This window comes from Galendromus occidentalis, unplaced genomic scaffold, assembly GCF_000255335.2.
Source record: "Galendromus occidentalis unplaced genomic scaffold, Mocc_1.1 scf7180000077496, whole genome shotgun sequence".
Lineage (NCBI taxonomy): Eukaryota > Metazoa > Arthropoda > Arachnida > Mesostigmata > Phytoseiidae > Galendromus > Galendromus occidentalis.
The window spans coordinates 653,022-679,591 of record NW_003805484.1 but is presented as its reverse complement, the minus strand read 5'-3'; the positions used below and the strand labels follow the sequence as shown (position 1 = coordinate 679,591).

The following is a 26,570-nucleotide window of genomic DNA, read 5'->3' as shown; positions in this document are numbered from 1 at the left end:
GAAACTGAATTCAATAGAGTCTATTCCAGTGTTTCCCAAGAGCGGGCAAGTGCCCCACCGGTGGGTCACAGCGATTTTCCAGGAGGGCACGGGACTTCCGGAGTCTTCCGTACTTTCGATTTAAGGCTCATAGCGAGATACATCGAAGGCAAAATTCGTACAGGGAAATAAACCTAGCCAATGATTTGCGGATAGACTGATGCTTCCGGACCTTTGTCCTCGTCAATGTCAGTTTGCTTCCTCTGAGATGCCCGCTCTCTCCAATAATCTGTGTGTGCTGGTGGGCCATGGACTGCTTCCGTACTCCGAATGAGGGCCACCGGGGAAAAACTCTTCAGGAAAACTGGTTTATTCTATAGAGATAGAATTCTTGCGGAAAATGTCTATTCTATCGAAATAGAATTATACGGGAAACTCCGTACAAGCAATATTCTATGGGATAGAAGATAAATGCACATCGCTACTGTCTATTCTATGACTATATTAATTATCTATATGGAATTCGTTGTCAGACTTCGCTCCTGGAGTGAGAGCCCTCCGAGCAGAGGCGACATTCGAGATCACGTCTCCTTGAGGCTTCCGGACGCCAAGGCTCCGTCTCCGCTGTCGACCGGTCCATACCTCGATAAAGCCGGCTGCATGCGCTTCTCGAATCTGTTCTCGGAAGCCATGTCTGATCGATACGTACTCTAGGCTGCGGGATGGATTTCATGCATTAGATATGCTCGGTGTTGAATCCGTTCTCTGCTGCGGAACGTTGGGTCTTCTCGATTTCTGATTGTTTCTATCATTTCAATACATCTCCAATCAATCAGGTGGGCTTTATGTCAACTTGAGTCTCTGCGATTGAGATCGCGCGAGGAACTCCCGGCCTTTGGGTTTGGTAAGTGTCTTTTATGGATACGCGGCGCCAGAGTGGGCGGAGAACAGTTTTTGAGGCAGCGAAAAAAAAGATTAGATCGCGCTAGATCTTCTGAGAGGGAGTCGGCGGTGGTGGTGTAGACGGCGGTTGGATCGTCGTGGCCCCATCAGAAACTTGCCAATAACATACTTTTTTTTTATCGACAGCCGCAAGACGGAAAACTTTTCGAACGGCTCCTGTGTGCTTGGTTACATTTGAGAGCTGCTTGTATGCTCGACGTATTGACGGAAAGATCCAACTCGCAAGTTTGCGCCGACCGACGGACCGAGGGGCGTTTGCGAAAGATTTCCGGTTGTTGGCGAGCTGTCCACGATGCGTTTGGACGGGTTGGTGATTGTGTGCGGACGCCTGTGCAAGCTTCCGTACCCCCGGGTTACGTGTCCATTTCCCGGAAATATGGAACGTCAATAACCCGATCTTCCACGGAGAATAACGTCTCGCGCGTCACACTTCCGAGTTGTCCTCGCGCGGCTGTGTCGTACTCGTCCGCTTTTCTCTATGGATTTTCCGACTGCTGTACCTCTGGACCTACAGCGGCTCCCATCGAGCGCACTTCAAACCCTCTGTCATCTACGACGAGCCAATCCGAAGGTGGAAGGACAGGATACCTCTGGGCTGTGCCGAACAAGCAAAACGGTCAGAAGTGTGCGATTTAGCCGGAATCCTCTGGAACCCCCCGAGGGTCCTGAAGAAGGCAGGGACCCGCGCCTTGTGGAAGACGAAGGTTCCGGCACAGTGGACCGCGAAGGAGTCCATGACGATTCTCTCTCGGACCTTAATAGGTTCCGATGATCAGCATCCGCCGAGGGATTCACGGGGATCCTCGGATCAGAGTTCTAGCAGAGGGGAGCCAGCTACGAGGAAAGGCGATCGAATGAGCCTCTCGATCTACACGAGGCCTTATCGGTACTTTACGGAGGATGACACTACTTCTCGTCAGCGTTGAACGGTGGCTGAAGCGGGAGCACTGCCCTGAGATCACGTTGGATCCCTCCCTCTATATCGGCCTTCAGCTGAGGGTAGGATAGGCAGATTTTTCCAATCACCTTGTGAGGGGAAGGTGTTCGCCTAGAAATATATAATCCCCCGCTCTAAAACATTCCATATCGCAATTCATTACCAGGAGGGGAATTCGATCCTGGAGATAGTGCATTTCATGCATGCCGACGACTTGATCCACTTGGATCTCCACGAGGCCGCCTCCGTCGGGCGAAAAGCTTTCCCTTGAAGCTCTTCTTGACCTTCATCTGTTTCCGGAAGGAGGAGATCTCTCCGGAATCGATTCCGCTATCCTTCCTGCTGACACCTGAGGAGGGTATTCCTGCTTATCTACCCCTGAACCGAGATGAGAGTCTGAGATGAGTTCTGCGCCGGAGACCTTGCGCATCGAGTCGCTGGTCTCGGCTCGAAAGTCCTTCCAGCTTCCATTGGCTTCCCTCGGCCAATGGCTCTCCTAGGCATCCATCTAGAGTCTAATCTAGGCGATCCGGTCATCAGGGCCCGCGAATCATGCGTAGTCTACTGCTTGCGGGATGACTCCCTTGTTATCGTTCGCACGCAGCATATGCAGCTCATGCAGCAGCTGTATCGCGAAAAGCCGAGGCGTCGATATCGACTTCAAAGTGTAATTTCTGCGGGCGTCTAGTCAAGCATCGACCGGAACGAAGGCAAAATACCTGAATAATTGCAAACACAGTGTTAGATATCGAGATTAATCCTCAGGATGATCATTACCGAATCCGTGGAAATTCAGACTCAGGGCAATAAAGCAGGCCCGACTCACGTTAGTATTTTCCATTTCGCAAGCCCTGTGTTCTGTGCTTGAATCCGATTCCAAGGACGAACTCCCACGCCGATCCACCGATACCGGAGTCTGCGCAGCGATTTCAGCGTCAAACAGTTTCCCCAATGACGGGACTCTCATCGGAAACTTATCATCAGATCATATTCCCCTCAGGGAAATAAATATCGTTATATTCAATGCGAGCTTATCCGACATTCGAGATCCCGAGGGCCTCGTTCGTATCATCCTTATCTTACGAGGAACACGGCTGGCTGGTTGGTTAGGTTTGACAGCAACTTAGGGCCCTCCGGCCTTGCCCGAAGAAGCGCCCGCCGGCCGTCGACGGGAAACGTACATTCTACAACGTTCTGCGAGCGATATTTGGTCACGCATGGTAAGCCTTCCGCCACGTCCCATGTGCTTGTGTGAGCAATACTTCTTAGTCAGATAGTAAAATGTGCTGGTGTTATCTGGGTGGTGATAAATTACGCGTTCAGATATTCATACATGGAAATTAGTGATTGATTCCGCGAGGAGCTGTACCGTTCCCCGAAGCCTTAATCGCTCGACCCCACTCATGGCTTCCGATGGCTGCCCTGAACTTGCCGGAGCGTATCGAGAGGTTTTTCGAGATTTCCAAATATCCTCTGCTGCTGCAAAATTCGTCAATGCAACTGCGGGGATTTGGAAGTTGGATGAGAGGTCATCAGATTCGAGCAAACCTCAACCCCGCACCGATGCTTCCGGAATAGAGAAATTTCATTGTTGTTGGTAAGGTGCTTCCATCCACGTCGAACTGCTCTCAGTCTTCTCGACGGTGACCGGCAGCTCAGACATGTACAGGTCTAAGAACTCCAAGAAATAACAATGTCTCCTCTGACTCGACTTCTGTTCTTCGAATCGGAGTCCTCCTGACATGAGAAAATCTCTCCGATTGACATTTGAACCGTTCGTTTTTTAATGGCCCTTTTCTGGCGCAGAGTTCGCGACCGGAGGGATTTGCTACAGTACAGCGGCTGCCCAGGAAGGTGCATATACATATGGAGGAAACGTCACTGTATGCCTCTCCATGGAGATCTGACCATGGCTGCATTGCTTCCGGCCCCGTAATCAGGAGGTCTCCTGTCATAGGTTTCCCTCGGCGCCGCGCCGTGAAGACCTCCGTGGATGACCGCGGCGCTTGCCAAACTTCGATCCTCGATGCTTCGCGATAATTGAAGAAATATAGATAGAAAACGGAGTAGAAAAAGATCCTTTAACGAGTGTACGTTTCCGAAACTTTCACTTTGAAGCAAATGGAAATCACTTGAAGTTAGATTATAACAAAATAACATCGTCCTCTTAATAGTATTAGGAGGAATGCGGGTGGGAGTGTAATCATGAGCATTCCAGCGAGCGGAAACCACCAATCAGCTCGCGAATGATATGCAAGTCGCACGATCATGCGAGTTCCTGGCTGGGATGCCATGCCACGGCGAACGTAAAGCCGCGGTCACCAAGCATCAGGGCCCAGCCAAGTAAGTCAATGACTCGCTCTTGCATTCGATGGAGGTGCTCTCATTAAATTCCGAGTTTTGCTCGGGAGTTAACATCCGAACAATACTTCAAACTTGTTTTTTATTCCTGTTGCTGTGAATATCTATGATATTTACAGTTTTGCTTGAATGTCCCTGACTTTCAGTCGCCCATTTCGCGAGCGAGCCGAAGTTCGCACCCTTATTATGTCTCGCTCCCGCTGCATCCTAAATTCTTATTCTCACTACACAATTCCGACTAGAGGATCATTTCGACACCTTAACATCAAATTAAACTTCAAACAGCTCGACGATCTCACAACTCAAGCTCAGCACACGATCCCGGACTCTATCGAGTTCTCGTTTATGTATATGATGTATATGATGATGATGATCATACGAGCTCAATGCCAGAAACTACGGAATCGTCGACATTTTCCTTTTGCTTATCCTCGATAGTCGTGGAGAGCTCGGGATCTTTCCCGAATATAGGACCCAAGACGGCACCGAGTATTCGGAGCCTGTAGGCAGCTTTCGATTCTCGATCCCGAAATCATCTGATTCGTAAATTCGGATCACAGCTTCACTGATACGCATTCGTTCTCGGGTGGGATCCGTTATCTGGGGTAATTCCCTTCTAACATCCATTTTTCTTCATTCACACGTGCATTCCCATGTCGATCGCACTCTGATCTAGCAGCGCGGTCCTCCTGCCATCAGTCCCTTGATGGCTCCCAATAAATCACTGATGAATTACACTTCTCACTATAATCATACACTCGGTGGCCCTAGAAGATTGTGTTTCACCCGACATTTCGCTGTGATCGAAATCCATGCTTTGAATATCGTTCCCTTCGAATCTTTGATTAAAGCCTCTTTCCGGGAGAATCGTCTCAGTCAGAACACACTTCTCGAAAAAGTCGCTTCAATGTAAATCCAACGCTCAATCGCGAACTCAACTTGAGAAAAATATGTGTATCTTCGATACTAGAATGTGTCACCTAAATTCAATAATAATTGTCTGATATGATATGTCCAGTTTTGTGACCCGCGGTTTCGCATCTCCTCTAAAAGCCTGGTGGCGAAGCAGACCTCTTTTCCGTTCACTCTAATGCAGAAATATTCTTGCAATAATAAAAAGGACAAATCTGCTCGGCTATTTCGAGCCGATTCTTCCTACGAGCAACAACTCATGGTTTCGACAAGCAAATTCAAGAATCTATGGTTTACAAAAATCGTCATATCAAGGCGATTGCCGACAACTTCGAAAACATCGATAAATTATTGAAAAGGGAAACCCCGCACGATGCAGCTCCAGGTTCTGTTGGTCAAGTAAAAAGTGGTGTTCCTGTGGCAGCATGATCTTTAACGCCCCTCAAAACCATGGTTACATCGACTGGGAGTCGGTGACGCCAACAATGGAGCAACCACATCGCTTAGTTCTAGATTCTCGAACAATCTCAGCTGCCAGTCTGCGTCTTTCGGGGAAATGGAGCGAAGATCAATGATTTCCGTGCTGGCACCTCTGAGTCGAGGCAGCATATCATTCTCCGAATTGGAGGTCACTCGGATGGCGAGGGTGAATTTGGAAGAGTATCGAGAGAAATGTGCCTTTTGATCAGCACTTGCTCTTGTTACAAGTATTCTCCCGATTCAGTCAGACTTTCCAGCATTCCGCCTTCCTCACCCCAATTCCTCATGCGGACTCGCTCCAGCGCTGTCCCGAGAGCTGCACTTCACGGGGTATTCTTTTAATCGTATAGTAAACTGACGCCGAAGTCCAGCTCCAAGTGCAACATTGCGGACTACGTTGGCTGACTTTCTGGCTGACTGGCCTTTGATTATGTTGCTTCTCACTAAACTAGGTCTTCCGCGCGGGAGGCCTGGTCCAGGGCACTAATCCACCTGGGGAAAGATATCCGCTTAGTCGCAGCGATCGCTCGCGAGCGGCAAAATCCCGGAATCGCTCTTGGCGAGGGATCGATCAAACAATGAGCTATCCTGGACAATGCGGGTATGATGAGGTTAGGATTTTTCGTTAGTACGTACTTTTTCTGCTCGTCACCGTCATTCGCTTGGAAGTAGTAGGACTTCTTTACGTGGAACAGTTTGAATGTGTGAGGAATTTTCGGGTCCACTGCATCCCCTTTTTCGAGCAGGGATACCAAGAAGCCTGGTACCGGCGTAGAGGTTAACGGCAACTTGTCCTGGGGAAAGGAAGAACGCTCAGCTCGACTCAAGTCGTGACATGGGTAAATTCGCAGTTGTGGTTACTCGATGAGAAAATCCGAGAATTCGTATAAGGATTACTCCCGAGCCGGTTCTTCTCCTGAACCGACCTCTTGTGACTTATAGGAGTACAAGACGAAGTCAGGCTGCAGCGCGAACCATCTCCTCGACCAGGTCGATCGTCCGTTCGTTCGTAATTTCAAGTATCCGCTAATGACTGCCTTGTCGGCGTGAGGCAGCACCTGCGAAGAACCCTCAAGGATAAACAATTGTCCAGAGCTCGAGATAGGACTTCACACAGGCAGATGACTCGATTGCAATTGACAAGAATATTGTTGAGCGTAGTTCAGCGTTCTCGACAGACGCCGATGCTGTCGATGTATCGTACCGGAGAGTCAGGCGGCGATTTGAATTGTGATTTCTCGTTGTTCTCGTCATTGGCATGCGACAGCTGGCCACTCTGTATGAGCAGCTTATGGCAGCGATCACAAACTCGCAGAACTCGGGACGAGTCGTAGGCGAGACGCATTTTCTTGGAGAGGCATTTTCTGCACGCAACCTGAAGAGATAAGAATGAGTAGAATCGTGGTTTTCGGGGATGCTCGACGGGAGAGAATCCCGTCGCTGGAATACCTCATCTGAATGAGACGGGACGAATTTCCAATACAACTTTTGATTCGATGTCGATCGACAACATCGGTCTCCGACTCTGATTCCAATTTCGATGATCATAAAAGGGAATAATCATACTCACAATTCCGCAAGCGTGGCAGTGGTGTTTCCATCTCCCGAACGCTGAGAACGGCGTCGCACAGTTCATGCAGTGACTCACAGAATCGCTTTTCACCAAGCGTGGGGCGACGAGTCCCAACTCGGAACTATCCGGACTCTGTGGATCACGTCAGGAGAAATTTTCAGTCAGAATCCATTCGAGACGTTTATCGGAAGCCACGCTCACTCGACGGCAATTCATCTCGACTCCTCCTCCTCGTGATCATCCGATCGAAGCAATCAGATTCACAGAGCGAGGCGGAAATGCCAAATCTCAAGGTCTTTGGACAATGTATCGAAAACGAAAGAGCGAGAAAAATGAGCGAAAACGCTATGACATGCAAATGGATCTCGTTCTGGACTTGGGGTTGGCGATTGCTCGCCGAGCACTCCTAGGGGCAGGACGCCGAAATTCCTTTTTTCGAGAAAGGGGAACGGATATGGCTAATGCACGGATGCGCCTGCCGAGGCCGCGATTTAGCGCGAGACTGCGCCCCACAGACAACTCGAGGACTCTTCTCGAGATTTTTGAGCGTCGGCGTAGGGAGGAGTCGTTGTAGCGCTTTGTACACAGCATGCCGTTCTGCGTCAATCACATTGACGTCTTACCAAACGTCGCTGTTTCGAAACCGGCGACCGGCTTCTCCGAGGTTTGGGTTTCCTCCGGGAAGCCCGCGGTACCCATTCGGGCCTCTGTCAACATCGACCTGACCACCCTCCCCGTCTCCGGACACCTCGGGCGAAGGCCGATCGAGATCCGGTACCGGACCCCCAATACCTGACCTCGAAGTGGACACGGAGGCGGTCGCGCCCCCTCTCGGTCCTACCGCTGACTCCGAATCGAAACCCCACGCGAATAATACCCCGAAGAGTTGGATGGGTCCCTACGCGCACGTAATTGGAATCTCAGTTCGACAGTCTGTACCGGCTCCTATGCGGAGCGAACAGAGGGAGAGAATCATTTCTGTGCTCTCCTGGCAATTGGTGGAAGATTCCGATGTCTATGCATCGAATCTCCGCAGAATGTCTCAGCGTCGCAGCTTTCCGCGGAATATCGCAATCAATGCTCCGCCGCAGTATCTTGGGCTGCCCTGAATATTCGTCGAGGATCGACATCTAAGGGGGAAAGAGGGAGGGCAACAAGCGCCGCACCCGGAAGCGAAGCTGTCGAAGCCTAATATCACAGCACGATGAGCGTAAAGCAGCTGAACACGGGACACTCGGGACTGATTTGGAAGGAAATTAGGAAGGCTCAAGTGTCCGACGTCAAGCACGGTTAGTACCTTCACATCACACTCCTCCGAATCTCTCTGCACCTTGAGTGAGCTCTTCTTCTGAGCCAAATCGTGGACGGCCTTCGCCAACACTTGCATCCATTCAAGCTTTTCATCCGAGTTCCTGAAAAGAGGACGAGTGAGCGACGTCGCCTCGAGGGGGAAAGGTTCAGGAGCAGCGATTTTTTTTTCTCATTTCCCATTGATGTGCCGAGCCTAATCGAATCGCTGCCAGACATCCGGAAGATGAAGAATGACCCTTGACATTCGATAGACTCTAACGTCACCGAATTATGAAGGTGATGGAAACCGTACTCACTGTGTGCAGAGCTCGATACTCCTGCCGGTGTTCCGAACGTAGAACGAATTGGGCGTTTCCAAGTTGTCCCCCTCTTCGACTATGAGACCATCCATCTCGAGACGGGCTCTTACTCGATATAGAGGGCCTGATACAACTCGCTGTGAAATCAGTCTCTGACTGCACAGTACGAGTAAGTCGTTAAACTGCAAAAGCTTCCGTTTAGCAAGCGATTGTGGTTAGGGCGACAAATATTTATTGAGGGACATCTGGATGTTCCTCATTCAAAAGCGAATAAACGACGGACATCGGCTCCAAATCCCCGGGACATGGATGAGATTTGGAGGGATCGACCGAGGTTTACGTTCGAGCTATGGAGCTCCCTCTTTCACTCTCTCCCGGGAAATCTCATCGCCAAGTATGATGTTGTCCTTACTGCCCCTATCAATTAGCCGTCGAATTGAGCAAGGGCTATTCGTATTTTATCTGGATGATCCGGTGTCGATTGTACTCACCACAAATAAATGTCTTTCCTGCGTATCACCGCTCCGAGCAGATATTTTGTTTATTTTCCCATCCTTGAGCAACTCCCTCGACGGACTCACGAGGTCGATGACACCCCCAACAAGATCTTGAATCTCCAACAATTTCTTGAATTTGTGAATTTTCTTCATCGCTTCGTTTGCGTGATGGGCTGCCGTCGCAACAAGTTCGAGAGCCTCTGCAAATGGAGAAAAATTCGATTGGAGTCCCCGGGGTGCGACTCGGATGGAGGGAGAAGCTCACTGTCGGACGTGTCGCAGTCTGACAAAGTTAGCTAATTTGATGTATCGATAGATAATGGTGATAAATATGATGCGAGGGACGTGTAAGCGCTTAGTCTCCTTACTTTCTGTGTCTTCTCGATCCGGGGAATCGTCGGGCAGTTTCTTCAAATACTCTTTCAGCAAGAGCTCGTACCGCGGAATTCTCTGAACAGGCGTTAACATGTGATGAGAAACCTGGAGTTTCCCGCACTCTGGCATACTCTGAAATATGAGATGCACCTGAATGAAGACGGACTGGGATCTCCGCGAGGACCTTGGGAAGTCTTAATTATCGTGTTTATATATGCACACCTCAACATCCAGGGTGCACCGACCATGATTGGAATGATTTGAGGAAATTCCGTGAACGGAAATCTCCGAAACTCACGTGAACATCATCCATTATGGCTGCGAAGCGAGGCTGTTTTTGGTACCAGGTTCCAATGAGGTGCATGGCAGTGTCATAGTTTTTGACGTATTCGGTGTACATCTTCAGAAAGGGAGCCAGCTCACGCATGAGATCACCGATGCGTGGATTGTTTTCCCTGTGGTTGGAAATACCGGATTAGCGAGCGAAGATGTTCCAATCGTGATCGGCTTCGATAGTGTCCGATTGGTTCCCCGGCTCTGTTCTCGATCGAATTGATTGAGCCGGAGTTTCTAATCGCTGAGGCCCGGCGAATAAGTTGCAGAACAATGAAAATATAGGGGATTCGATGTGGGTGCGATTGAAAGGCTCAATTGGAATGTCCCACACGTACGCGAACAACGACGCTGCTGGTGGCTGACTTAATAAGCACCTACATGAGCGCGAATTCCCGCCCAGAGCATCCGAGCCCCGGCCCGGAGCTTGGGTCTTGGACGAACGGATCGAATAAATTCCCAAGCAGACCCCTGAATCAATCCTACTCCAGACTCAGGTCGGGAGGAGTCGCTCTCCCTCTCGAGGGTGTCTAAACCAGGGCCTAAACTCCCTTCTTCCCTGCCCTGTTCCCCTCCCGTTATGGAGCTCCTTTAGCGCAAGCTTTCATGCCTCCTTTCGGGGGAATCTATGAACTTACCAATTTTGAAGCCGCTCCTCTAACTTCGGGAGCACGAAGTCGTTGTGCAACTTGAACAGCGACTTGAGGTTTGAGAACATCTGGGTGATGACCTCCTGCGAGAACATCGGAGCTGCTCGATTCTCTTGGTCGACCCGAAAGTGAAACACCTGGAACGTGTACGAGCATCCGGATAAGACTCTCGCAAGTTCGAAGATCATTCTAGCGACACCGGAACAAGAATGGGAGAATTCAGAGATCTCGATTCCGTGAGGCGTACCTGATCGAGAAGCGTTAAAATTGAGACATATGTTCTCTCTGTCGAGAGAAGTTCGTAGGCTATTTCTCTCAGAGCGTTCTGCGTTTTCTGTTGATTCTGAAAAACAAACGCAAGAGAGACGTGAGTTCATGAACCACTCTCGTAACTCAATTCACTGTCCATAGAACGAGGACTACAGCATGTGAGAAATTTTCGCGACTCCCGTTCCGCGCTGCATGGACTACGGCGACGATAACGAAAGACCCGAGGAGGGCTACCGCGCGACGGTTGAAACGTCGATATCCGCGTGTGCGATGCTGGAAGCGAAGCCCACAGCTTACGTCGATGGAATCATCAACAATCGAGCGAATTAGATGCAACTGGCTTCTTGCAACGCTCAACCCACTCAAAGAAACAGCCTACAGTTGATCGCCCGACGTAAAGCGAAGCCTGGGTGAAACTGGAACATCTCTAGAAAGTCGTTCGTCGTAATCACATATTTTCGCTCGTTGTCTTCTTCCTTTATTACGGGACTTGGGTACGCGCTGGTCGACCTCGACAACACTTAGTACTTCCGCTCCCGGAACTTTATCCGCCACTAATTTCGAAGGGCTCCAAAATACTTCAGTCGTCCAAGGTAGTCAAGCTCAAAAGCAAGCCTCGACGATCAGGAGCTCGGCATCGGATTCCTCGCTTAAAATCTCAACGATCCTTCAGAAGCCTGCATCGACGTCAATAATAATCGAAGTAAACCGGTGGGCGGCATTCGGCCGTTCAGCACACAGTCTGTGAATTCTGGGTCCGGTGGGCGCTGAAGAATTCGATGCAAAGTCGCCGGGTACTATCAGCAGTGCGGCGGCATTGGTTATTCCATCGGTCGCGCGTCCCGTGCGAAAAGTTGGCCTGACACGTTTCCCGACATGTTTTCGAGATAATAAGTCCGAATGCTTGATCCATATGTCTATTTCAAGACTGATTGAATAATTCTGAGATCATTCTGGCTTGATGAAGGATGAGGCCTTACCTCGGCCGCGTTGAGAGTGGCGCAGGATTCGCTGCGAGGCGCGTTCGAAACGGTGGATTGCGAACCGAGTTCACTCCTTTCCGTTTGTGATGAGGTTTCCGACGCCGAATCGACGTCCACAGATTCTTCATCTTCGCTTTCACTTACGCTCTCATAACCCTGCTCGGAGAACGACGATGAAACATGTTCCGTAGAGAACTTGAAAGTGTTTGTCTCACCTGCGGGAGACCGAAGAGCTATTAGATTCACAGAAAACACTAGGCAATTAGGTTTTGAAAAAACTAAATGAGACTAAGGATCATCATCGCAGATTGGCTCATGGAGATGCTCGCGGAATTCTCTTCTTAGGATTCACATAGACTCGAAGCTTCCCAGATGCGTTGATGAGGTGGGAGGGATCGATTGAATTATTCTCTGAGTCCAGAAAACACAAATGTCGCATGCATCAGAACCTGTGACCACTGGGATCGCTATTCCGGTATAGAGCAGTGGACCCGTGCCAAGATTATAGTGAATACTCGCATCCCAAACTTGGGAAGGCGTTCGCATTGCGTACTAGGAATGGCGAAAAAAATTGAAGCATGTACGTTCTCTGCTGGTAACGTTCTCTCGATTACGCGGGGCAATAAATCAGCGGACTCCTGCGGTTTAATGTCTAATGGGGAAAAGCTGCGAAATTCACGGACCCGTTCGAGGAACGATACCGCGCTTTGCGACTCACCGCAGTACTGAAAACGGCTCCGCGAAGTGCTGAAGTGATACGAAGAACTCATGTTGGCATCGAAGCCAGTCGACATCCTATTGGGTAAATTAGGGGGCGACATCGGGGGGAAACGAGTCGGGAACTCTGATAGCGGTCTTTTGAGTATAGCCGCGCGTAACTGTGGTTCAGACGAAGCCATCGATAGGCTGTCCGGGCGCATTTGGAAATCCGGAGGCTTATTGTTGTCGCCATTGAGCTCAATGATTGTTTTGAATTCCGGGTGCGTTCCCGAAGTTTTGATTTGCGATTCGGTGCGGTGGACGGCAGACACCTGAAACAGGAAGGCTCTGAATATGCTCCGAAGCAGAGCAGCTCATAGAGAGGCTCGCCGACGTTTTCGTTCAATTTGACGGGAGGTTCAATTGTTCAATCTGCAGCGCGAGTCTTTGACTCGGAGCGGATACGTGATGAATATCGTATAGGGGAAGTTTCCACGTATAGGCCGCCAGGTACTCGCCGAAGGCAAGGGATCTCGACCCTCGACGGGACGGGGAATATCTTCTCGATGAAGAAGAATATCCCTCAGGGGATTAGACGATTTATCCGTGAAAGGTGTGCTACCAGCAGTTCTGGTTTGATTACCTCATGCATCGAGACAACGAGAACGTCCAACCCCCGAGGGACGGATCACGAACTGATTGATACGAGAGGCGAAGGTTGCTACGGATCGGAAGTAGAGAAAGTCTTCGTTCCGGGACCTGTCAATCTCTGTATCGGCGCCGACAGGCGCCTCCTCACGGACTCGACGGGTTCCCCGATATTCGCAGGGAGTCGGAGGAACAGAAAAAAACGGAACGAATCCTTGGATAGACCTGTTTCTTGCTGCACGGAGTCGGGGAGCTGTGACTTTTTCCAGGATGAGCTCTACATTTCTCACGAACTCGATTCCAACCTTCTCGACGACCAGAGAGGGTCAGAGAGCTCACTCCGCTCGAGCGGGATTGGCGGAAGAAGGAAAAAGATGCACGAATTCTCGAGGGGCATGGACCCGGAGGAGAATGCAAGGCCCGGAAAAAGTCTTCCTCCGCCGCGAGCAACGTCGAGCTCGGAACATAATCTTGCGCAAAGCATGTGCACGCCGAACGATTTGCATAGGGTCCACACGGGCAACTTTCGTGTTCGGAAGCGATTCCGAGGCCCCGTTGGCTCGCCCGTACGAGCGGTCGCTTTCTCAATCGGCTTCCCAAGAGACTTGGTGGCCTATCACGAGCACCGCGTTTTTGTGGAACGTTGAAAATTTCCGGTCGGGCAACGAGAGTCCGTCCTGAGGCACGAGCAGGAGTGTGTTTGTTTGCCCACGAACTCGTTTCGTTATTTGTCTGTGCTTAAGGAGCGACGCAATATCGCGTTCCCGTTTGTGGGCTGCACCGACACAAATGTTCGTCTCGAGATGCTCGGTCAGAGATTCGCTGCAGTCCTCAGAAACTCTGTGGTCAGGAGGAGCCCGCAGCGAGGAGGGGGGGTCCACCCTTGCCGAGGAGAATCTTGCCATTCAATCTTGCCATGCGAGAACCTTGCATTTCGTTCCGACGCAGAATTCTAGCTGCTGGGAGGAACCAGCCCACTGAGAAAATTAGGCGTATTCATCATCAACTTCTTTGACAGCTGCTCAATCAACAAAGAGAGCCCCAAATGTCCGCTCCAGATCTTGGTACTGCTTCATTTGTACTACGGGTACCATGCGCCGAATGAATGGATGCGGACACGAACATGGAAATAACATTTTTGTCGTTCTCCGTGAGCGAGCGAGACACAGGACGAAGCTTGCCCGATAAGGTCACGATTAAATTCGCAATAATGTTCCAGTCTCGGCTCCGGCGGAATAAAGGGATTGATTGATTTGTTTTAGAGGTCATCTCGGTCGTCATTGCCATCGGAGACGGGAAGAAGATCGAACAACATACCTTGTGAACAGACTGTTCGTGTGCGTCATGTGAGGTGGACTTGACCATTCTTATGTGCCGTTGGAAGGCTTGCGACGATCGTGAACTCGAGTTCGTCGAAGACGAAGAGGCAGAACCAGTTTGAACTTCCTGCTCGGTGAAGATCCCGCTGTCTCGATCCACGAGGCGTTTCGTGCCAGAAGCTCGCGTCTCGAGAAGTCTGGAAAGATTTCCGACGCGATTGAGAATCCCATGTCTTTTTTCTTCGATCGTCCTGGCTCAGCTCGGAACTAATGAAGTCGCATTCCTCGAACAGCCTCCGCACCGCCGTAAGCATAGACTGAGATTTTCAAGTCAACCGAGAGAGAGAACGATTCTCACCCCTAAACTGGAATCTCACCTATTGAATGATTCTCGGTTGCGCTGTATGAACTCAGCGAACTCTTCGTTGGATGATTCGCTGGATTTGGTTTGAGCTTCTTCGAAGAATTTCCCCATCTGTTCCGATGGGCTCCAGAGCTCTCCATCGCTAATCCCGGACCTGAAACTCAACTTTATTAACTCAAGGGCATCCACATCGATGCTCCTATTGGCTCCGGTCGATGAGCCGAAAACTTCCGAATCCGGACCAGCTGCTGCACACTGCTCCGAAAGCTAGCGGGATGAGAATACTAAAACACAATGTATCGGCATGATGCCAGAAATTGGATTTTGAACTCCGAGAATTTCCCGTTTAGACTCCGATATCCGACTCAGAAGCATGGGAATCTTTCTCGCTTGGATCATCATCCCTTTCGCGGTGATCCTTCGTGAAAATCACCGGGTTGCAACAGAATTATCGGTTCTCCTCCTCCCCGAATTATTCGAGTAATGCCTCCTGGTCCGAGACGATTGAGATTCGAAACTTGAGAGGGAATCTCTCCGTGCGCGGAATTCCGAGCTTGATTCCTTTTGCTCGAATAAAGGCATGGAGCGATGAGGGGCAATTATTGGAAGAACATCTGCTCTCCGAAGACCACTGCTTTTGCTCTCTAAGCAACGTGGAATCGAAATTCGTATCCCCATCATATTTCGATTCCGCAGTTCTTTGAGGCCATCCGAAAAATTGTGCCGTATCGTACCCCATGAACCTTTCAGAGCGGGGCGTCCCACGATGACTACGCTCTCTCTCAGGCGAGCAAAATAGAGAAACAAACCTTAACCATTCACGGGAATCCTTGACTAGTTTCCGAAAGCTCTCCTGTCGCTCCATTTCGTTCTGATGGACGGCTGGCTTCTCCTCAAGCTCTTCTTGATCTCTGCCGCTATCTTCAGATGATATGCTCCTCGAAGGGCTCGAGTCCTCAGCAGAGTGAGATCTAGCTTTCACCCTCCTGAATCCGATGAGCTGGAGAGATTCAGGATCGTCGTTTATTGACGGCACGGTACCCCGCTGAAGCGACCTGGCGATGGAGATACAAAGGATGCCACGTCAGTCGAAATGGAAGCATACAATTGGGACAAAACTCATGCATAAAACCCGCTCTCTCATATGCATTGGAAACTTTGAGCGTCCGAAGGAATGCTGCGAAATCCAGATTTTCGAGCGCGCACGCACCGGAAGGGTCGATCAGAACACAACCGTTCCCAGGGGTATGCATCCGAGATTCCTTGCGCAGAATATTCGCAAGAGAAGTTCATTGTTCTGACTCTTTATTCTGATCTGGGGGCTCTGTGTGGAAATCGCAACAGTCTTCCCCAAGCCCACCCTCTGATATGGGCTTACTCCAATATTATTCTTCGTTCCACTCTCAATACCCCCTCACCCCACCGCTGGCGATGGTCCCACACAAGCATAGACGCCCCGCGACTCTCGTCGGGAATTCGGTCGGACCATGAGCCAATCCCCCCTCAGCTAAACAAGAAGCGAGATTCTCGACTTGAGAATTTTCTACGACTCAATGAACGAACCTCGACCTCCCGTTGAATTTAAAGCTGATTCCTAATCGATTAGCTCTCGATTTCTTCTTCGATTGACTCGGATCTACTGCTTCTCTCTCGAGGTTTTCTCTATGACGTCTCCGATACAGACGCGAAGCCGTGCGTCGGATCGCGACTTCATTCCGAGGACGGGGATAATACGAAGGTGATGAGCTACGGGCTCCCGGGCCACAGGCGGGCGAGCCCACCTCGGAGCTCGGGGCCATTGAGCCTGAAATGGAGAGAAGAAAAAAATTAGAGAGGGCGAATGCATGAAAGAATTCGACCCCTCAGACACCGTAGAGGGGTTCAGGGCTCTACGAACAAGGAAGTTCCCGACATTCTTCTCTGTGAGTCTCCAATCAGGAGTTAGAACCCCGAGCCGAAATTATGGCACGTCTCGTCTTGTTCGGGCAACAACTATCATTCTTGGATAAACAGTATATATAGCGTGGCGTATATATAGCGTTTTCCGGAAGCTACACGCTATGATATCTTCTTGCTTTGTGAGCCATCCCGGGGCGAGACGGGAATCACCTAGAATCTCATATTCATACGAACAACGTTTCCGCTCATTCGGGACGATCAGAAGAACAGAAGTGCGAAGAATCGCGATCTTTGTATTCTTTCAAATCCGCTCCGTGTCGTCCAGCCTCGCGAATTCTTTATTCTGACCGACCGACTGTCTGACTTGAGAGGATCAGATCGAGTTCCCGATCCAGGAATCATAGTGGTGGACCTGGTTCTGTAAGCTGTGTTCGCGACCGGCTCGTCTTCACTCCCACAAAGCGGAGAAGTACCAAGCGGCAACTTCTGCGGAGGTGGTTAGAAAGCCACGATCTGACCGTATGACCATAGTGCGGGCGTTTGGGCGAAGCTTCACGAAAATAAATCTGAATTGCTCACAACGGCCTCATCGGAGCTTTCACTCGATTCGATTCTGTCCACCCGGACAGAATACCAGATCTTCCGAGCGGCTATATATTCTGCCTACATGTCGCACACCTGGACCAGAACGGCAGTCTTATCTGAGGATTCAGCGAATACGTCATCGAGGAGGGCATCAATCAACGAAGTGACTTTCTCCACTTGGTCAGGATACCGCCGATCAAGGCATACGTTTTCACGCCCCACAGCGAAAACCGAGAAGACGAGGCGAAGAGCGGCGATGAGCGACGGACGCAATGAATGAAGCGCGAGCGCTGAGCTACCGCTGCCGTTTCTGTTCCCGCGCTCCGGCGTTAAATCTTCGCTAAAGCGCTTCCAAAAGAAAGCCGCGAACGGAATACGGTCCGGAAGCGTACGCGAACCATACGCGAACGGCCGACGTCATCAAAGAGAGCAGACGGGAATCAGATGTGTCGTCGCATCAATCGTGTTCTGTAACGACGAGTAGAGCGATCCCGATCTGTCCTTCCGACTGGGCTGTGATCTTCCGGCGTTTACGCTTTGTGCGTTGTTCGCGACGTCACTGAAGTGCTCGCGAGCGACAGGGGATCGCATGCGCCCGTGCGCTTTCGCTTGCTCGCGGCTCAGGGAAAAGCTCAAAACGTTCCCCGGGCGCACATCAACGGATGCATGAGTTCGGGGCTTAGAGAGAAAATTAAGGAACAACTCATCCTGAAAATCCGCGCAGCGAGGTTGGGCTCCCTAATGTCCGCATTGCGTCGAGGAGGGACCGGGAAGAGAGCGGCCGACACTTCCTCGGTTTTGGACGTCAGAGCCCGTGACGGGACCTTGAGGATCAGATTTGAATAAAAACGCAGGGAGTTTGTCGGATTCGAATGTTCGCTCCACAGTACTTTACGAATACGATCAACAGGTCGGGGGAGGACAGTTTCTGCTCAAGTCACGTGGCTCTATGACGACTTTGCTTTAGACTCTCATTACGTGACTCGCGTGTTGTCTTGGCAAGGCTTTTTCTCCGGCCTGGGGCAGAATGAGTGTCCCTGTATTTTGCTGTTCGAATCGATGGACCAGGGTTGAGAATCTCGCATTTCTTTGACCATGCTTTCTGGGCAGAAGAAAAGACTCCCACTTCATCAAGGGAGAAAACGTTCGCTTGGGCCATGTCGCTTCGAATTTGCTTTCTGCGTTTTCCCGCGGGGAGGTTGACGTTTGATATCTCAGTGCGCTACCTCCGCTCGTCTTATTCTGAATTCGGAATCTGACTTCGTAATCGAGCCGTTCCCGAAGTTCACTGACCTCCGTGACGAGGAACGAGACAGACAGGTAGAAAACCGAGTGTCTCAGTTGAGAAAGAGGGCCTGGGATTTTGAATCAAGACATCTCGCGAGCCATCAAGGAGATTATGAGATCGGACCCAGCGGAGCAGCAGGATCGGATTTACTCCTCGGCACACTGAAAATCGCTTTCTACAATTTAGGCCTCTTCAGCTAGCAGGTGGAATTCGAAATCAATCCAGGACGTCCTCAGCGGACAACCTTCAGATATTTTTTAGCCCATTGAGCTCAATTAGCACGTGAGTCGATTTCTTTCAGAACTTTCTATGGCCCGAGAGGCACCAGAAGCCGATGAACCGAAGCAAAGTCACGCACGATCCAAGAATGCGGAGGTGTTGGTGGTACTTTCTTGCTCGCGGCTACGTTCTCTTGTGCCTGGGCTTGTGACGGCCGCCGCCGCTGTTGACGGTCCATGACAAGCGTGTTTGTTCGGCGGTCGGTCTCTATTCTCGGCGAAACGTGGAATCTTCTAAGCTTGTGTTAGTCAAGAGAAATCAAGCACCGCGGAACACGAAGAATGAGTAGGCAGCCAGGCTCGTACCCGGTCGTGACGATAATCGGATTCAGAACCCGATTCTGGTGGTGGATAATGCGAAATCTGTCTATGGTCTATGAGATTGGCGCGTATTCCGTTTTCCGGAGAACAGAGTAACGCTCATCCAGCACTCAGTCGCTCTTGTCCCTCTCATTGTGGAAAATACGGTCTCCGTAAATTCGTGAGTTTAGATTGACTGACGTTGGCGCCCCAACCGACATCATGCGGCCCGGACAATCCCTCTTTCGCAAAGAGGAGGCTCGGTGGACGAAGCATCGTGATTCTACAGAGACCCTCTGGTGTCAGATTCATTTCCCAACCCGTCCAGATCGTCGGCTCGGCTCCCTCGGCGTAAGGCAGCGAGCGTGTGACCGCGGGCCTCACTTCCGCGGCTACGGCGAATCTACCACCGCTCGGTTCATTTCCTGCGGCACATGGGGTTCAGCGGGGCTGTCCGATAGGGTGTCCGTCAAGGTACCCGTGAAGATTCTCGCAGGGGTCACCTTCGGAAGACCTCGCGCAAGCACCCACTCCTCCCCACTGACTCGGAAAAATTCAACCAGCGAGACCGTAATGGATCCGAACGATCGATGATCGAGTCTGATCCGGTCACACCAACTCTACACAGATGCGCGAGTTAAGGCGTGAATGTTGAGGCATCCATGTATGAACAGCGAGCAGGCGTGCATTGAATGGCATCTGTGTCTGCCAAGGCGACTTCACTTGATGAAATAATGGTGACCGGAGGGGCTGGCCGAAACACCGCGCCTCACAGAATCGACCATTCGATTGATAGATCTCAATCGCGGGGTGTGTATGCATCGATTATGATCTAAACAAATATAGGTAAGTGAATATACCACGATCCTTCCATCCGTTTTGACATTGATTTTTGTAGCTTTAGCCAAGTTCCGCAATATCGTCCCCGGATGGGCGAGGAGGCGTCCGAAGGGTCGATCTTCTGATCTTCTGACCATCAGTAGGCATTTGTTAGAAGTCCATCCCTCTTGATTCAATCTCAACTCTGTTCCAATGCGTCCACGACGGCAGACTTCATTAAAAGAGTCCCGCGGTGTTGCCCGCGCGGGATCAGCGAAGAATCGATAAATCTTAGCAGAAGGGCGAGTCTTCGATAAGGGCGCTCGAACTTATATCTTCGACAGTCAAGTAACATCCCCGTGGAAATATTCCCAATCGAGACAATGGAAACAAGGAAATGACGATGCCGTACGTATTCTGCGCCCTTTCCGCGTCCGAAGCGAAAGGATAAGAATTCCAAAAAACAGGCGTAGAAGAAGATAATAAAAAAATGCGGATCCACCCACGTAAAAAAAAACGGTGGAGCCCAGAATAAAAATGATCTCCCGAAAAAATAATACTTTCAGCCTTTAAACGGTGGCGGTTCCGAAGACGAACCGGATAAGCGCAAATATCTTAGATGTCCGACTTGTGTTAGACGGAGTGTATGCCCTCCCGCACATCGAGCCCACCAACCAGCGTTATCAACGTGTGGGAGTTGGGCCATGAGATGAGCGCTTGGCCCCGATTACGGCAATGTTTCGGCATTTGAGTGGCATCTCCGCAAGCAGCGACCAGAAAACGAGCCTCCCTAGCGCATAGTTGGAATCCGATTGAGGAGCCTTCTAAGGTGCGAGACGATGTGGTAGCCAACGCGCGGCCCCACTTATCGAGGTTGCGCGGCGTCGGAGGTAGCAATCGCGGCGATTCACTACTTCAGTCCCCGAACCCTATCAGCCACTCGGTAGAGACTACAGGAACTCTTATTATTGTTCAAAATCCGAAGGCCCGCGGAGAGATCCGAGTCTTCTCTATCATCAATAGATAATAATCATCATAAATTGCACCCCAGATCTGGATTCATTTCGGACATTCGTCCGTCCTAATCCCCAACCGGCAAAGTATATCCAGACGGCCAGGGTGAATTACGACTTCTTTCATCCGCTGCGATTCGAATTCACTCTTCGATCGCCCCGTGAAATCACCGCCCCTCTCAGGCCTGATCGAGGTCAGGGGGGGAGGGAAATTCGACCGATCAATCGTGCATCTAGAGGCACGCAAGTGAGCATCTCCGAGACATCGGGTGTCTTGGTATTTACCTATCTATCTATCAATTAGCACAGCTCGGCGAATACTAGAAGCATTCTCTACTCCTCGGGGGTCGTTTCAACTTCGTCTTGGGCAGAATCGGTTCTCACCTACGGCTCGGCTCTTCTGAGTGAGAAACAGGTTGCCGCGGTCGCACCGCTCTCTCGAGAGAAGTCTCAAATCTGTGGATATGGATCCGATAGAGGGAACTCCAGGCCGTCACATCTCGGAATCAGTGGAATTCACCTTCCTACACACTGGCACCAAGTTCGATTTCACTTTTGGAGATTTTCGAGTAATTCACCCAAGAATTATACAGCCTTCCGCGACGTTTCTTCTGGATTTGATGCTCCGGTGAACTTTGGGTAACGGAACCGTCGGTTGACGGTAAGGGTCCGAGACTTTCCCTTTCCTCATGTCGTGGGTGATTTGACTTCGGGAGAGAATCACGGTACGACTATCCGTTACGGCAATGAAAATACGTAACAACTGCGTGAGAATTATACGTGACAGATTCCGGCGAGTTGCCGAACGTCGCATCCGCACGTCTCTACACGGAACAGCGATCACGAACAGCGAGAGCTCCGCGTCAACGGTCCGATATGATCGTCGATCTCGTCGACGTTTGAAGGTTCTAGGGGTATCGCGATAAAGAATTGATCTCCTGATTTCGCTGGATTCGGGATGCATCGAATAGGGTCCTTCGAAAATTCACATGGAGTTTCGTGACCAATAGACAAGGACTGTCTGGCGCTACGATTCCGGTCGTAGTCGCGTCCGGAGCCGAGGTGAGTTCATTTGTTTTCGGGTTGAGATCGATGAAACCTACAGGGAACTCCCTTGTCCCATCGCAGATTCTGACGATCGGTCCATTTCAAGCTACTCAGTTGCCGACGAATATCTCTGAAGTCGTGAGTAGCCGCCCCCATGACCGCCGGGTAGTGCGATATTGTACGGATCGTGTGTTCGCCTGTGGCTGAGTGGCTCAGACACAGTCTCGTGGGCTCCTCGTAAAATCCATCCGTGCTCTCGTCAGTCACACTTGCGGCGGAAACTCTCGTGGGTGGGGAGAGGAGGAACGCGCGCTATTTTGAAACACAGCACATGTGTACGGCCGCGCGCTCTCTCTCTTCCTCTAGCAGTGAAATAAACAATAGCATAACACTCTCAAATTGAACGCGCCTTCGCCGATGGTGGCGCGCTGCCGCTTGCTGAATCGGAGCAGAATTTTTTTTCATTGTGAGAGTGACAACCTACCTGTGGGAGAAAATGGCAGGACACAAACTGCACGACGCAGCAAAGGCAAACAAGATCAAGATTCTCGAAAGACTGCTCAACGAAGGTTACAATATTGATTCAGTGGTCGGAGGCTTCACGTCGCTGTACCTAGCTGTGGAATCGGGTAAATAACGTTTTCTTTTCAATTCCGCACCCCGTTCAATTTGAGAATCTAGACTCGTCGTGAGCTGCGGCAGCTGTTCTCGCTCGAATCAGCGACGACCATCGGACAAGACTTCACGCGAATATTCTTGTCGTATGATTACTTTGTTCTTGCTATGTTTCCGAAGAGTGAGATCCGGTGGAAAAACAATCACTGCGGAGAAATTGCTGGGAGCGAGTACTCTGTCTCCTCGGTGATCTCAGTGGCGTATCCGCCCGAGACCTCATCCCGGTCATTATTTGCAGGCCAAATCGAATCTGTGCAATTCTTGCTCGCTCGCGGAGCCAACCCCAACACCAGATGTCTCGGCGGGATGAGTGCTCTGCACTGCGCCTGTCGACAAGGCCATCTTTCCATATTGCAGTGTCTTGTCGAATGCGGAGGCGATCTCCGGCTCCGAGACGACGAGGGGCGGACGCCCTACGAGTACACATACGACTGTCAAGACAAACAGAAGAGATCCAAAGTTCTGACCTTCATATCTCGGAAGAGATCAAAAGCATTCCGACTCCAAGACGGCCACGGCGAACGCACAACACACTCGGCTGATGGCCTCTCATCGTTGAAACGGCGTTTGTCAACTGGTGAGAATCGACCGCCGTCTAGCCGTCCATGCGGTCGGACATTCCATCCCTTATTCAACAATTTATTCCCATCGAGGGGGCGGGACCGCCGGAAGACCCCTATGCTCGTCGAATATATGTATTTTCGTGGCCACACTCGTATTCACTGTGTGTTGTTCCCTCTTCGGTTACAGGAAGTCAGCGGAAGGAGTGGTGCACCGAGAGACTGGTCACGGATGGCGGCTTCGGATGTGTCTACCAGCACGGATCAGCGGTCGGGGTTCCGACCCACATCCAGCAGGTGTCGTCTACTCTCTTGTTCATAGCGGATGACGCGCGCACGGCATGGGCCGGACCGATGACCGTCTTCCAAACGATGTACTGGGGCAATATGAAAGTGACCGCGAAACGTTCGACCGTGAACTCGTTCGTGTGCAAGGGATTCAGGAGCGACATAATTCTACAAGAAATAGAAAACCTCCGGAAACTGAGCGTGCACCCGAATTATCTGTGGCCGCTGGCCGTATCTCCCATACAGAACATGGAAGATGCCTACATTGTGTACGAAGCTATTCATTTCGGAAGCCTGTACAACGTGCTACACTCGAAAGACTATCCTCAGCTGACCACTGGTAAGCGATGGATTAATGAAAGGGTGCATACTTGAGTAGCTGTTCGCCGGTGCGAATCTAGCCTCTGGGCTTCTGAGCCCCGGTGTTGACCCATCTACATGAAGGAGCACTATGTTTAATGCAAGAGCCTCTTCTTCTTTCAGAGAACTTGCTCCTTTTCCTCCAACAGACTTGCGAAGCCGTGCTCTTCGTACACAACTCGGGCTTCATTCACAGCTGCCTAAATCCGCACATTGTTTCCATAACTTCACCGTACCAGGCGAAGCTAGGCGGCTTCGAGTACATGGTCAACGAGAACAGATCTCATGAATCACACAAGTTCTCCATAACCCACGAGGCCATACAGGAATATTATTACCATTGGCTTGCGCCGGAAATTCTCGGTAAATGTGTTCCGGTCAAACAATCGGATGTCTACGGAATGTCTGTTCTCGTCTGGGAGGCTTTCAGTGGAGGTATTCCCTGGGAGGACAAGGACGTCGAGAGCGTATTTAAACTCGTCGTCGGGTCCAAGAAAAGCCTCGAGTTGTCTCCGCAAGTGCCGGAGCCGCTAGCTTCCCTAGTCAGGACGGGCCTACTGGTAAGTGGAAGATTCCTGATCAGCCTCGGTATAGTTTTCCCATAGTTGTACCTTCCTAATTTCATCGACCTACTTCCTTATTCCTTCTTGCGCTCAGACGTCACCCAGTCAACGTATCGTGGACCTCGACGCCCTGTATCAAGCCCTTGGCACGGCCAATAGGAAGGTCGTGGTGGCAAATCGAAAGAAAATCACCGAAAAATCGTTCTCGATGCGTTCTTCCTTCCGGACTCCGCCGCCTTACATACGGGACTCGAGTTTCGACGATAGTGAAGCGCCCTCGCAACCCGACGAGGACACAATGGACACATCGTCGTCCGCCGCCACCGTACAGATTCCGAGAAATCCGGCAGATGCCGTATCTTCCACCCCAAAGCAAGTTTCCGAATCTAGATTGGAGTTCGCGGTTCACATATAAGTCGGGGGATCGGAATCCCCCTCTAAAATAAATGCGTGTGAAATTATGTTCAGAGCTGGTTGTATCCACGGAGCGCCAATGCGGTCGGAGAATCAGCAGCAGTCAAGTGGAGATGAGTCGACCAGTTGTACCGGCCATTTCCACTCGGCTATCGCGGGTACAACTTTGGAGAAGATTTTTAAGACTAGTGAGGCAAGTTTCTTTTAGGCTAAAAAGTAGTTCACCGAATGAGTGCGTAGGCGGTATTTATCTCCGAAAGCTCGAACTCGATGAACTTAAAGCGGATTGTGTTGTGCGCCTCAGAAAGCGCCGAGCGCTCCTCGAATCGATCGGCCTCGAACTCACTGGAGGCCCGATGCGGAGCGACTTTTTGCGGAGGAATTCGTGACAGCTACTCAGCGTCCCCGGTTTCGCATCTATGTGCAATGAAAGACGGGAAGCTCCTGTCTTCGAATCTGACGGTATTGCCTCGATAGCGAGCCATCTCATAATCAGCGCTTTCATTCGAGATCATTCGGCCCTCTGGTAGAGCCATCCCCCTTGGGAAAGACGCAATTTTCGGTTGTTTCGTGAGTGCCTCGAGATCGCTGAGGTTCCACGTTTCCGAACGCCTCGTTGAACATAACTCGAGCGATTCTCGACATTTATTTTCTATCGAAGACCTGGAACTTCGTGTAAGAACTTCGCGGTATTTCGAATACTCGAGCCGAACCGCAGGCATGAAGTCGACGATTCCCTTATGCAGAGCTTTCCTTTCCAGATCGCTCCAAGTGTGCAGAATGGAGTGGATCAAATTCGGTTCGAGTCCTGAAGAGCCCAAGAAAGCGTTCGAGAGATCAAGCAGGAGGTAATGCTGGTCACTCGCTCGATGATCTCACGGTCTGATAATTTAAGTTGCTCATGTAATCCGAATCGCACATATGCCGCTTAATTAGCATCGAGGTATGAACATTGCTGCGGGATCTCGTGATTGGAGACCATGGAGTCTGGCTTCGTTCTCCGAACCTATCGGAACGGTCTCCGTTTCGCCTTCCCGATTACGGCATAAGGGCTCACGCTTCACTTCCGAACGTCATTGTTCACAAACTCGTGGGTCTCTTTAAGGGCATCGTGTCGGAGCAACGCCATGGTTCGATGGATGGATGAAAAGAGTTGAAGAGTTCTCCGTTCTTAATCGCAAATGACGAATAATGTACTCCGAGTGTCTTCTAATTTCGATTTGGTCGAGAAATGATTCAACCTGTAGTCTCGCCAAGTCGAAGATCCCAAGCGCAGATCTCCTAACAAATTGTGAAAAAGAGGCCGTGACGATGAAATGTTAATATAGATCCCGATGCACGGAGTGCCTTTCACAGCAATATCGAGCACTAGGAATCGAGACTAGGAAAGCGTACTCTGCGCGATCCTGTCTGTTAGCGCGATTCCTGTTTGAACCTGAAAGTCAATTAAATGCTGAACCAGTTCCGGGATCTTGTTGTTCTCCGCGCGGAAATCATCCGCGAATCGGGCTCGCGACATTACGTTACC

At 50.7% G+C, this 26,570-nt stretch overlaps 2 protein-coding genes across 2 annotated transcripts; one reads left to right on the top strand and one right to left on the bottom strand.

Annotated features, from left to right (window-relative positions):
- Positions 1-6,075: 6,075 nt before the first annotated feature.
- LOC100905985 (FYVE, RhoGEF and PH domain-containing protein 2-like) lies at positions 6,076-22,338 on the bottom strand. The gene is made up of 19 exons (XM_029112347.1): positions 22,239-22,338; positions 16,517-16,757; positions 15,763-16,008; positions 14,967-15,107; positions 14,588-14,786; positions 12,642-12,954; positions 11,921-12,138; positions 10,918-11,013; positions 10,659-10,807; positions 9,986-10,142; positions 9,681-9,819; positions 9,307-9,512; positions 8,813-8,997; positions 8,503-8,617; positions 7,203-7,337; positions 6,837-7,007; positions 6,559-6,690; positions 6,269-6,426; positions 6,076-6,124 (listed from the first exon to the last, which is right to left on the bottom strand). The coding sequence occupies exons 1-19, from the start codon at positions 22,336-22,338 to the stop codon at positions 6,076-6,078; spliced, it is 3,150 nt and encodes a 1,049-aa protein (XP_028968180.1).
- Positions 22,337-26,120, top strand: LOC100905837 (inactive serine/threonine-protein kinase TEX14). Its single transcript, XM_029112346.1, has 7 exons — positions 22,337-22,347; positions 22,654-22,811; positions 23,096-23,434; positions 23,608-24,045; positions 24,189-24,625; positions 24,723-25,000; positions 25,804-26,120. The coding sequence occupies exons 1-7, from the start codon at positions 22,337-22,339 to the stop codon at positions 25,892-25,894; spliced, it is 1,752 nt and encodes a 583-aa protein (XP_028968179.1). The 3' UTR covers positions 25,895-26,120.
- Positions 26,121-26,570: the final 450 nt, after the last annotated feature.